At 49.5% G+C, this 13,089-nt stretch overlaps 1 protein-coding gene across 1 annotated transcript in view; it reads left to right on the forward strand.

Moving 5' to 3' along the window:
• Window positions 1–13,089, forward strand: part of PTPN23 (protein tyrosine phosphatase non-receptor type 23) — a 50,729-nt gene that overhangs the window by 11,001 nt on the left and 26,639 nt on the right. The window contains exons 4-12 of the mRNA XM_035129804.3: window positions 973–1,049; window positions 5,019–5,068; window positions 6,658–6,789; window positions 7,283–7,363; window positions 8,308–8,439; window positions 8,798–8,845; window positions 10,852–10,908; window positions 11,252–11,310; window positions 12,195–12,274. Of these exons, the coding sequence (XP_034985695.2) occupies window positions 973–1,049; window positions 5,019–5,068; window positions 6,658–6,789; window positions 7,283–7,363; window positions 8,308–8,439; window positions 8,798–8,845; window positions 10,852–10,908; window positions 11,252–11,310; window positions 12,195–12,274 (716 nt within the window). The remainder of the gene's footprint in view (window positions 1–972; window positions 1,050–5,018; window positions 5,069–6,657; window positions 6,790–7,282; window positions 7,364–8,307; window positions 8,440–8,797; window positions 8,846–10,851; window positions 10,909–11,251; window positions 11,311–12,194; window positions 12,275–13,089) is intronic.

Raw genomic sequence — 13,089 nt, forward strand, 5'->3', positions numbered from 1 at the left:
AGCGGAGCTGGCTTTGAGGTTACACCAAACTGGAACATGTGGGGCTGGGGCTTCTCCCGCTCTGCACATGGACCGCGGAGGGGACCCTCTACCACAGTGTCTCTCAAACCTGGGTCTCCAGCTTTTGTTGGACTACAGTACATTTCCGAGCACAATTCAAAGTGTTGGTGCTGACCTTTAAAGCCCTAAACGGCCTCGGTCCAGTAGACCTGAAGGAGCGTCTCCACCCCCATCGTTCTGTTCGGACACTGAGGTCCAGTGCCAAGGGCCTTCTGCCGGTTCCCTCACTGCGAGAAGCCAAGTTACAGGGAACCAGGGAGAGGGCCTTCTCGGTAGACATCTGAAGGCAGCCCTGTTTAGGGAAGCTTTTAATGTTTAATAGATTATTGCATTTTAATGTTCTGTTGGAAGCTGCCCAGAGTGGCTGGGGAAACTCAGCCAGATGGACGGGATATAAATAATATATTATTATTAATTATTATAATTATAATTATAATTATAATTATAATTATAATTATAATTATTATAATACAACTCCCATCTTCCCTGACCACTGGTCCTGCTAGCCAGGAATTATGGGAGTTGTAGTCCACAACAACAGCCGGAGACCCAGGTTTGAGAAACACCGCTCTACAACTTGGGCGCTCCCTGAAATGTAGCACATTCTCTCCACTGGGTATTTCTTTTTCTTTTGGAAGGGGGCCACAAAGGAGGGGGGAGGGTGCAGAGTAATGAAGCAATACCAGAAATGGAGGACCAGGAAGGCTTGCTGCTTAGGCCCCATCTCCATGGTTATAATAATAGGAATGCTCCTCAATGCCAGTTTCTGGAAACCACAGAAGGGGAGGGTGTTTTGTTGGGCTGGGCCTCTGGGTGTCTGTTCAGTGCCCCAACTGGGCACTTTGCTGGGAAAAGGCCCATGCATTAGGACACGTTGCGCTCAACCCCCATAATGGCCCCCTCTGTTTGCAGGACTGAGATCTTCTCCGGCAAGTCGGTTACGCACGAGGACATCAAATACGAGCAGGCCTGCATCCTGTATAATCTGGGTAAGGACCGTTCGGCCAGCTGGACTTGCGGCTGCATCTCTGTTTCCAGGAGGCGAAAGGGGCTTCGGGGGGAACGATAAAGGATCATTCCAACAAAAAGTATATTGACGGCAGCAGCCAAGGATGTTTTGCTGGCAAATAATCAGCAAGTCTTTCTTGGCTGATGTGGCGACAACCATGTCTTGCCTTTGCATCCGTGAGTCCAGGCTGCCCCTGCGTTGTCTGCCTCAGCCTTCCCCCAAGCAAGTGCCTTCCAGATGTTTTGGACTACGACACCCATGAGCCCCAGCCAGCACAGGGCTAGCGACGGCTGCTTAACGGAACTACTCTCAAAGAGAGGCTGGAGGCAGCAGCTACCAGTGAGCCTCGTTTTGTCACTGCCTCTGGCTTCCCTTGTCATTCCCCAAGTCCTTTGGCACGTGGGGAGGGCTTGGGAGAAAGGCAAAGGTTGCTCCGAATTGCTCTCCTAATGGCAGCGAAAGTGGGAGGGTGTTGGGGTGTCTCCCTTGCCGGAGGGCTGGAAAGCGCACTTACCCTTTGGTAAGTGGATGTGCAGGTGCTTGGCTGCACTTTTCTCTTAGGAGCACTCAACCTCTGGAGCATGCCGACCTCCCATGCTGCAACATCTGTGCTAGGTTTTCATAGCTGCCAAGTTCCGGCCTGAGAAATAAGGGACTGGACCGGAAGTAGCAGGCCGGAAGTAGCGTTGCCGCCATTTTGGAACTGGGCGGAGCGTGCTCAGAAGCTACTTTTGATGCTGCTCTGCCATGTTCCAAAATGGCCGCCGCACCAGACGTCACGCTGCAGCCATTTTGGAACTGGGCAAAGCAGCATCAAAAGTCGCTTCTGAGCATGCTCCACCCAGTTCCAAAATGGCCGCCACGCCAGAATAAACTGGGGGAAAACAAAAAAATCTGCTTTTTCGGCTGGGGACAGCTGGAAAAACGGGGGTTTCCCGGGGAATACGGGAGACTTGGCAGCTATGGGTTTTGTGTAACTAGCACGGGAAGTGCAGTTCAGTGCTGTGTCCTTTTGTCTGCAGAGACTGGTTCAAAATGTGTGAGCGGAGTAGGGTGGAAGCTGAGAACTTTTAAGGGCATTTCCAGTGGTTGGAGGGGAACGCTCTGTGTTTAATTGACATGATTTGTGCAGGCCAGAGAACAGCTTGTATCGGGCTGCAGAGCGTGGCTTACCATAGCTCAGAATGGTGCGTGCTTCTGTGTTTCTCAAAAGACCATTTGCCAGTGGTCAGGAAATATTTTATCCAGGCGACAACCTGTCCCAGCTCCAAATGAAAGATGGGCTCATTTCTGACCGTGTGCTAAGCTTTGGAAGCACTGAAATCAGGGGTAATGTGGTGATGACCACAATCTTTGGTTGTTGAGGCAAGTTGAATGAATGAATGAAATCTTTATTACTAAAAGCTCTAATATAAGCCATTACAATTGGTCACAATGTGTAGGATACAAAGAACTGATTTAAAACTGAAGAGCAGCAACAGCAAAGCAAACATACAGAAATTCTAGAATCGCACCTGCATAAGTTAAGCTCTCCACATCTCACACTCCCCCTTATGATACTTGCCTTGGTGCCTAGCTCTCAACTTACTTGCAGCCAAGGCAAATTTTGCAACCTGTGCAGTAATAAATACATTCTTGCCAGCCAGCAAAATGGAGATTTGCTCAAGGGGAGGTCGGTTGAAGAGAGAGCAAAGGATGCAACCGAGGGATTTTTGTCTAGGGGATGTATATAAAGGGCATCGTAAGAAATAGTGTTGAATGTCCTCCACGTCTCCCGACTCACAGATCCAGAGTCTTTGGTACACAGGGACGTTCTTGAATCTTCCCATTAGATATGCGGAGGACGCAAAGCTGCAAATGCATTTCTAAGTAGTGCCAGCATGACATGAATAAAGTATTGCTCCCACCCAAAATATGTTTTATATATTGGATACCGGGATGAGTATGCCATCTGGGAAAGTGAGGCAAGTTAAAAGATAAGGATTTTTATTGGGGGGGGGAGGGTGGATGTTGCTCTGTTTTTCTTGTCCCAGCTCAATCTTTTCAGATTTGCTTTGGATTTCTGTGCAATTCTGACATTCCTCACCTCACACAAAATCCTCACCTGAGTGAAGAGTAAGGTGAAAGTAAAGGGACCCCTGACCCTGTTAGGTCCAGTCGCGGGCGACTCTGGGGTTGCGGCGCTCATCTCGCTTTACTGGCCGAGGGAGCCGGCGTTTGTCCGCAGACAGTTTTTCCGGGTCATGTGGCCAGCATGACTAAGCCGCTTTTGGCGAACCAGAGCAGCACACGGAAATGCCGTTTACCTTCCTGCCGGAGCTGTACCTATTTATCTACTTGCACTTTGACATGCTTCTGAACTGCTAGGTGGGCAGGAGCTGGGACCGAGCAACGGGAGCTCACCCCGTCGCGGGGATTTGAACCGCCGTCCTTCTGATCGGCAAGCCCTAGGCTCTGTGGTTTAACCCACAGCGCCACCCGCATCCCTTAGGGTGAAGAGTAGTGCAGGCTAAAAAACATGACCTTCAGAACCCACAGATGCACCACTGCTTTCCTTCTGCCTGAGAATCCTGCTCTGAGGGTCCGTGTTGCATTGCTTCCTGGAAGATTGGCTGCTTTGCGCTGGTTTGTCTGCAACCAATAAGACTTCAAAGCAGCCTTTGCCAACCTGGTGCCTTCCAAACGTTTCAGACTGCAGCTCCCCTCAGCCCCAGCCATCCTTGGAAGTCGTGGTCCATAAGATCTGGAGGGCACAAGGTTGGCAAATGCTGCTTCAGTGAGTATCTTCACTTTTTTTTTGTCTTGTTGACTGCACTGAACCTTCCAGGACTGAGCAGATTAGAAATGTAAAGGGCAATCCTTTGAGACTCTCATCTAATGGGGTGGGGAGAGGCACCAAAATATTTAGAAGCAGCCACTGCTGGGCACCCGTGTGCTCTTCTGGCCTTGCCATGTGCTCTCTGGGAAAGGTCTGAGTTTTTTGTGTAGCTTGGGAGACAACTGAGACCCTGTTCTTCCTGGCTGCAGCCGATCGTGGGCATGTCAGCTCGCTCATCCCCTGCAGTGGGAATTCCCTGGTGCGAGGGAGGGGGGTACAAGAAGCAGCTGCCTCTTGGCATGTCTGCCAGGAGGGGAAGATTGGCCAAGGAGTCTGTTCTGAAAAGGTGTGTCTTATTGGTTTAGGGACCCAGGTGGCGCTGTGGTTAAACCACTGAGCCTAGGGCTTGCTGATCAGAAGGTCGGCGGTTCGAATCCCTGTGACGGGGTGAGCTCCCGTTGCTTGGTCCCAGCTCCTGCCAACCTAGCAGTTCGAAAGCACGTCAAAATGCAAGTAGATAAATAGGAACCGCTACAGCGGGAAGGCAAACGGCGTTTCCATGTGCTGCTCTGGTTTGCCAGAAGCGGCTTTGTCATGCTGGCCACATGACCTGGAAGCTATACGCCGGCTCCCTCGGCCAATAATGCGAGATGAGCGCGCAACCCCAGAGTCGGTCACGACTGGACCTAATGGTCAGGGGTCCCTTTACCTTTACCTTTATTCCCAGCTCCTTCACCCAGTCTACAAGGACTTGAAATTTAAATCTCTCAAACGACAGAGCGGTTGGGTACTTGGTCAATTTCTATTGGGGGACAGGCCCCCTGACATTTCTGGAAAGATGGCCTGCTTCGTCTTTAGGTCCACAGTTTTGAGGAGGAACATTTATGGGGACGATGAGTTAAATTCTTCAGGGAAACAGTTTTTTATTTGGCAGAATGCTTAGTTTCAGTAATCGTGTTAACTGGGCAAAGTGTTTTTATTCTGTTTGATGTATCTTGCTATGTTGTGGCTTCGGCTGTGCAAATGAGTAATAAAATGCTCTCCGTAGTAGTAGACAGGCGAAGACCGAATAGGGAGCCACTGCCTATTGGACGATGCCGCCACTCACCCTTTCCCTCTCTCCTCCCCCAGGCGCATTGCATTCCATGCTCGGAGCTATGGACAAAAGGGTATCTGAGGAGGTAAGGCTTGGGGCTTTCAGTTCCTCCCCCCCTCACCAGGTTAATAGCATCAAAGGCACCTCCGATTAGTCTTTTGGGGCTTTAAAAAAACCCAGTCTTTTAAAGAGCTTAGTTAAATTTCTCACCATCGTCGTCAGGGTTGCTTCCTATGAGCCCGCTGCATGTGGCAGTGCACTTATTTGCTTATTTATGTATATCTCACCTTTCTTCCCATTTTATCCTCAGAACAACCCTGTGGGGTAGGTGAGGTCAAGAAGCAGGGACTGCTTTCCCCCCACCCCTCCTGTCATTCAGTGAGCTTCATGGCCAAGTAGGGGATTTGAAGCCTGGTCTCTCCCAGCTTTCTGATCCAACACACTAACCACTACAGCACATTCAATCCCACCACTTGTCTTTTGGGTCCCTCTGTGTGTCTTGATCAGGCATCCCCAAACTTCAGCCCTCCAGATGTTTTGGGCTACGATTCCCATCTTCCCCAACCACTGGTTCTGTTAGCTAGGGATCATGGGAGTTGTAGGCCAAAACATCTGGAGGGCCGCAGTTTGGGGATGCCTGCTCTTGATCATCCTGGAGCAAGTCCGCACAGCCTAACAGCCATGTATGGTGGTCTCCCTCTGCTGTTGCTTCTGCAGTTCGAGGCAGGCAGCAGAATCGGGAGTTTTCTCAAGATCCCTCGGGGGTTGCCCTTGGCTTGGTCGCTCTCGCGAGGTGGAGGAGTAGGGTTCAGGGCACGGCTTAGGCCAGGTTCTGCTCTCTCTCATTCAGAGAGTCTCTCTCATTCAGGCTGGAACAATGTTGCTTCCTTGCTTGGACTCAGGTTAATTAATCTTCCTGAGGGGTCTCCTAGCTGGAGATATTTCTGCGTGGCATCCGCTTTGGAACTCCCCAACTATTGATATCACTGCCCTCCTTTTGGGACTCGCCAGAAGCATTTTTGTTTAGACAAGCCTACCCAAAAGTTTGACGGGGCGTAGGTGGCGCAGTAGGTTAAACCACTGAGCTTAGGGCTCGCCAATCAGAAGGTTGGCAGTTTGAATCCCCACGACGGGGTGAGCTCCTGTTGTTTGGTCCCAGCTCCCGCCAACCTAGCAGTTCGAAAGCACCTCAAAGTGCAAGTAGATAAATAGGTACCGCTCTGGCGGGAAGGTAAACGGCGTTTCCGTGCACTGCTCTGGTTCGCCAGAAGCGGCTTTGTCATGCTGGCCACATGACCTGGAAGCTGTACGCCGGCTCCCTCGGCCAATAGAGCGAGATGAGCGCCGCAACCCCAGAGTCGGTCATGACTGGACCTAATGATCAGGGGTCCAAACAGAAGTTTAGAAGATTTATCCGAGTTTTAATCTTTTTTAGTGTAGTGCAATTTTAACTTTTCAAAACTCTTATATTATTGTCGATCATTTATTGTTTCACCTTTTTTGTAAACCGCTTTGAGTTTTCTACAAGGAAACAGTATAAAAAAAATTTGAGGGAGAGAAATAAATCCAGTCTGTGTGCGTTTGGGTTGATCTTCCTTGGGGGTCTTCTAGCTGGGATTGTTGAAAGTGCAACTCTCTCCCCTCCCCCCCCCAAATCCCCATTCTGTCTTGCAGGGCATGAAGGTTTCCTGCACCCATTTCCAATGTGCAGCGGGGGCCTTTGCTTACCTCCGGGACCACTTCCCTCATTCCTACAGCGTAGACATGAGCCATCAGATCCTTAACCTCAATATCAACCTCATGCTGGTAAGAGCTGGGGGTGGGGTGAGGGGAGGTTCCTCTGGCCTGGTCTGCCCCTTGGCAGAGGTGCTGAGAACAGGAGGAGAGAGCCTGGCTGGACCAGCCAAAGGGCCAAGAAGTCCACTTGCAGTGGCCAACCAGAAGCCCTAATAGGAAACCAGCAAACAGGATTCGAACACAAGATCCTCTTCCTCCCCTCCTGTGGCTTCCACTAACTGGTACCCAGAAGCGCTTTCTGCCTCCAACTGTGGAGGGTAGAGCTGAGCCATCGTGGCTAGTGGCCATTGACAGCTCTCTCCTCCATGGATTTCCAAAGCAGAGGGCAGGGCAGAACGACGCATTGTTGTAAATGGGCTGGGCGGTTTTAAAATGGGATTCCTAGAGGTAATCTCCGCTCATGCGACCGTAGGTGCAGTGGACTGCTCTCTTGAGAGGTCACCTGGAACCCTGTAATTGAGAGCATCTTGTATTTATTTCTTTGTCGCCTGCATGTCTAAAGGGCCAAGCCCAGGAGTGCCTTCTGGAGAAATCAATGCTGGACAACCGGAAGAGCTTCCTTGTGGCCAGGATCAGTGCCCAGGTGAGCAGTTTGGGGAGCCTTGAACTTGGGTGACCAGTGCCTTAAAAGTGGCCTCCCCCTGAGCCTGGGGCAGGTGAGAGCCAGGTGGATGTTTTGCTGTGCAGTTAGGTTTGCTTGACAGGGCTGTCCCACATGCCATTCCCGATGGAGCTGTAGAGTCAGAAGAGATTCCCAAGGGCCATCTAGTCCAACCCCCTGCAATGCAGGAATCACAACTCAAGAATCCCCGACAGACGGCCATCCAACTTCTGCATAAAAGCCTCCGATGAAGGAGAGTCCACTTTACCTTTAGAAAGTTCTTCCAAATGTTCAGTTGGGTTCTCCTTTCTTGTGATATGCATCCGTTGGTCCGGCTCCTGCCCTCTGGAGCTGTGGGGAAACTCATAGAATCATAGAGTTGGAAGAGCCCACAAGGGCCATCCAGTCCAACCCCCTGCCGAGCAGGAAACACCACCAAAGCATTCTTGACATATGCCTGTCGAGCCTCTGCTTAAAGACCTCCAAAGGAGGAGACTCCACTACACTCCTTGGCAGCAAATTCCACTGCCGAACAGCTCTTACTGTCAGGAAGTTCTTCCTAATGTTGAGGTGGAAGCTTATTTCTTGTAGCTTGAATCCATTGCTCCATGTCCGCTTCTCTGGAGCAGCAGAAAACAGCCTTTCTCCCTCCTCTCTATGACATCCTTTCATATATTTGAACATGGCTATCATATCACCCCTTAACCTTCTCTTCTCCAGGCTAAATATACCCAGCTCCCTAAGCCGTTCCTTATAAGGCATCGTTTCCAGGCCTTTGACCATTTTGGTTGCCCTCCTCTGGACACGTTCCAGCTTGTCAGTATCCTTCTTGATCTGTGGTGCCCAGAACTGGACACAGTACTCACCAGCGTCTAAAGCAGCAATAACTCAGAACCTTTCCTACCCTCCCAAATTCCCTTCCCAAGGTGGTGGATTACTACAAAGAAGCGTGTCGAGCTTTGGAGAACTCTGAAACAGCTTCCCTGCTGGGGAAGATTCAGAAGGACTGGAAGAAGCTGGTGCAGATGAAGATCTACTATTTCGCTGCTGTGGCCCATGTGAGTATCACGGGCGGACCCCTCTCCGGTGAGCTGGGCTTCACCCAACATGACCTCCTCAGCCTTCATCCTTTGGTTTGTGTTGGAACCTGAAGGCTGTTATTGGCTCTGTTATCTCAACGAGGCTTTATGGGAAGAACTTGTCTGTCTGTTCCCCCGGGCTCCTTCTGTCTATGGGGTTTTGCATGTGGGTTGAGCTTTTGATTTCAGCTTCCTGTGCAAGGGATATAAGGGTTTGTGGGACGAATGGAGGTGATTCCAGATTGTGAGTTGCTGCCCCCAGCTCTTTAGGATCAAGCCAGGGGTACTATGTTTGGCAGGCTGCTACAACTGTGATTCTTCTCTGTTTTCCTTGCAGTTGCACATGGGTAAGCAGGCGGAGGAGCAGCAGAAGTACGGGGAAAGGGTAAGCCTATTTGCTTCCAGAGTTCTGGGGTGGGTGGGGAACTCAGACTGCTTGCCGAGGTGAAAAGATACGTTAGCCATCTTCAAATACCTGTCATGTGGACGATGGAGCAAGCTTGTTTCCTGCTGCTTCAGAGGGTGGGACCGGAACCAGCAGTTTCAAATTACGAGGAAGGAGATTCCTACTCAATTAGAATATCGTCGAATTAGAATATCGTCGAAAAATGCATTTATTTCAGTAATGCAACTTACCTTTTTTATTTTAATTTTTACAAATGCTTTCTTTTGGAAATTACACAGTAATAAAACAAATAGTTACAATAATACAAAAATAAACATCGCTATTACATTTCATTAATTACATTCCGTTTATAATTGACCCGCCTAACAACAAATAATTGCAATTACAACAAATAAAGGCTTGACATATCTTGCTTTGCATGTCATGCATCTATCCCATATATTGGTTTCACCTTTTAAGTTGTTTTTGCTGAAATAAATGCACTTTTCGACGATATTCTAATTTTCTGAGCTTCACCTGTAGATGTGGAGTGGAGAGGCTAGGGCAGGTTTTTGCGCTGTCCGTGGTGCTGAACCTTGTAATACAGGCTTCTAATGGACCACAGCTGTGAGAGGGTCGCTTTCCCCAAACAGCGACACCTTCAGCGTTGTCCTTGTGTTGTTGATGTTACAATAACTGAAGGCAGCTCCTGTTTGGGAGATGGGGGTAGATGGGCTCCAGGAGCCAAGGGGAGGAGGCCCAGGGGAGAGCGAGGAAGCCCAACCTTCTCTTCTGGGCGCAGACCTCCCTTTGAAGCCCTTGCGAGGATGAGTCCGGAAGGGGCTTCTTCTGTTCCCTCGCCACATCTATGACTCCCTAAGGCCCTAGTCCTGACACATGGCAGGCGAGGTGGAAAACCTGCTAGTATAAGAAAAACTGCATTATGGGGTATTCCAGAAGTGGGTTCCCTGTTGGTAGGAGAAAGTAACAGAGCCAACCAGAGTATATTGAGAAGCAAAGCAGCTAGTAAGCCTTATCTTTATTCAAGGAACTGTTGCAACAGGGTCCCCACTCACCCCACGCAGGTAGGGAGGAGAACCCCGAACAATGGTGCGCAAGCCCTTATATAGACCTTTGAAATTGCCCACCCTGTGCCCAAGACCACCCCCGTGAAACATCATACACACATCACAGAAGGGAGGCAGTCTCCCGTAGAAATCCTGATAATGGTCACTGATTGCATTACCTGGGCAGTCTAGCCATTCTTTTGTGATCGTTAATACTTTAATAGGGACCCAGGTGGCTCTGTGGGTTAAACCACTGAGCCTAGGGCTTGCTGATCAGAAGGTTGGCAGTTTGAATCCCTGTGACGGGGTGAGCTCCCGTTGCTCGGTCCCAGCTCCTGCTAACCTAGCAGTTAGAAAGCACATCAAAGTGCAAGTAGATAAATAGGAACCGCTACAGCGGGAAGGTAAACGGTGTTTCCGTGTGCTACTCTGGTTCGCCAGAAGCGGCTTTGTCATGCTGGCCACATGTCCTGGAAGCTGTACACCGGGTCCATCGGCCAATAATGCGAGATGAGCACGCAACCCCAGAGTCGTCCTCGACTGGACCTAATGGTCAGGGGTCCCTTTACCTTTACTTTAATACTTTAATCCTGAGTCCAGATCACAGGCTCACCCTATTCATACACAAATACGTCCTTAAGACAGGATTTGCAAGCAAAAAGACAATGGGAAGGGTTTCCCCATTTGCCACCCTCACTGCAGAGGAATATTTGAGGTCATTGGGAGAGTCAAAATGGCTTCAGGATTGCTCTCCCATACTATTTCAGACATGCGGTTCATATATTTAGATCTGTTGTGCATTTATGAATATTCTATATTTGAGACCTTAACATTCTTATAACGTGTGTGAGAGAGAGGCTCAGTTTTCATATTTTTAATAGAAAGCAAAGCCAGTTTGACAATGGACTTTGGTTGACTGAATCTCTGCCCCCTTTGCAGGTCATCTACTTCCAGAGTGCTCTGGACAAGCTCAATGAAGCCATCAAACTAGCCAAGGTACACCTTTCTTCCTACCCCCCCCCCCCAAAAGTGGCTTTAAAAGTTACTTAGTTAAACTGTGGAACTCCCTCCCGCAGGAGGCAGTGATGGCCCCCAACTTGGATTGATTTAAAAGAGGGTTGGACCAATTGATGGAGGAGAGGTCTGTCGATGGCTGCACCCCCTCCCCATTGCCCCCATTGCCTCTTAGCTTCCCCCTAGAGAATCCCCCCAGTGGCTGCTACTGCCTACTTTGGGAATTGTTGGTGTACCCTTACCCTGCCGCCCCCCCCCCCAATCTCTGCCTGTGGACCACCCAGTTATTATGGATATGCTTTGAACCTGACATTTCTTCTTGCAGGGTCAGCCGGAAACGGTGCAGGAAGCCCTGAGGTTCACCATGGATGTCATTGGAGGAAAGTGAGTCGCTGCTGCCCGTTAACTTCCTGGGCCCACGTCACACCAGTTCCCTTCCCTAATCTGCCTGGTACAGAGAGAGAGAGAGAGAGAGAGAGAGAGAGAGAGAGAGAGAGAGAGAGAGAGAGAGAGAGAGAGAGCGCACTCCTGTCTGGAAATCGGGAGAGCCACTGCCAGTCAGAAGTCAAATGTTGAAGGGTCTGATTGCTTTGCTCATCTCTGCTCTTCCAGGCATCCCCCCCCCCCCCCGTATTGTGATTCTGTGAAACCATGAGGACTAGAAAACCCTAGATTTTTTTTTTTACACACCATGTGTTTGGATTCCTAAGTTACTCTACACAGAGTAATGAATTCAAGAAACGCACGCATGGGAGAAGAAAGAGATGCTCCCAGGTGAGAGCTGGGAGGGTCCGCCCCCTTTTTATGCGAGACAAGGGTTAAGATCTCCCTCTGATAGAGGGCTTTGCGTTATTTTCTTCCTCTTTTTTCCTGTATTTGCTTTTTTCCATTTTTATTCTTTTTTATCGTATTCCATGTTGGGAAAGTTTCAGTTGAAAAAGAAAGAAATGCACACAGGTTTGCAAGTTTCACTTTGGGTTTGGGAAGGAAGGAATTACTGACCAGAGCATTCCCTCTTTCCAAGTTTGGCTTTTAGCATTCCTCACATTCCTGGAGCCCCCCCCCCCCAATGTCCCGCTGTCTGTAGCTGTAGTTTCTTTGGTTTTGGGTGTGGGGCGTCCCTAAACACAACCCTTTTGAAAATGTACAATTTTGATATCGGTTGCTTTCTTGGAACAAAGAGATGTGATACTTCTTCCTGGGCATCTACCCCCAAATAGCCCCCCCTCCCCTCAGCAACGCCTTTCAAGCCTGTTGTTGTTCTGCAGGTACAACTCTGCCAAAAAGGACAACGACTTCATCTACCACGAGGCTGTCCCTGCGCTGGATACCTTGCAGTCGGTGAAAGGTAAAGTCAAGACACCCTGTTTTCACAGCATTGTAAAGTTGGGTGGGTCCCCCAGGGGTCATCCAGTCCCATCCCCCTGCAATGCAGGAATATCTTCCCCGACTCAAATCCACAACCCTGAGATTAAGAGTCTCATGCTCTACCAGCTGAGCTATCCCAGCTTTGGAGCAATCCCTATTGTCTTCTCTGCCTGCTGGTCTTGGGTAGGGCAAAAGGAGCCTATCCGCCAACCTGGCGCCCTCCAGATATTTTGGACTACAACTCCCATCATGCTTTTCTTCGCAACATCCATCATATCAGATGGAGCATAGGGCTACTCAAAGCATAAATGTGCAGGGGGTAGTTTTGAAAGCTGATTGGCATCACTTTTGGCCGCCCTTTGATGACGATCATATTATTCTAATATTAGTCTTATTCTCCTAGGCTTTGAGCAGAGGCTGGCAGGTGATTTTTTGGCAGATATTTCCTGCTGGTGCAATGTTATTGGGGAAGGTTTTGCTGCATCTTGATGGGCTGGGCTTTTGTGGCAGTGATTGGCTGCTGTCTTACCTTGTCTTTCATTGTGGGCTGTTCAAATTCCTTTACAACTTGTTAAATCGCTACCTGGAAAAGTGAGGAAGGGTGGGATATAACTGTAGTCGTCATAATAAAACCCAAATAAGCATGCAGGACTAGCAACTTGTGCCTGGGTACAGAAGCCACAAGATTATCAGCACTCCATGGGTCCGGTGTAGCCTACGTATCATCTCTAGGGACGCGGGTGGCGCTGTGGTCTAAACCACTGAGCCTCTTGGGCTTGCTGATCAGAAGGTCAG

Source organism: Zootoca vivipara, chromosome 11, assembly GCF_965207765.1.
Source record: "Zootoca vivipara chromosome 11, rZooViv2.hap1.1, whole genome shotgun sequence".
Taxonomy (NCBI): Eukaryota; Metazoa; Chordata; class Lepidosauria; order Squamata; family Lacertidae; genus Zootoca; species Zootoca vivipara.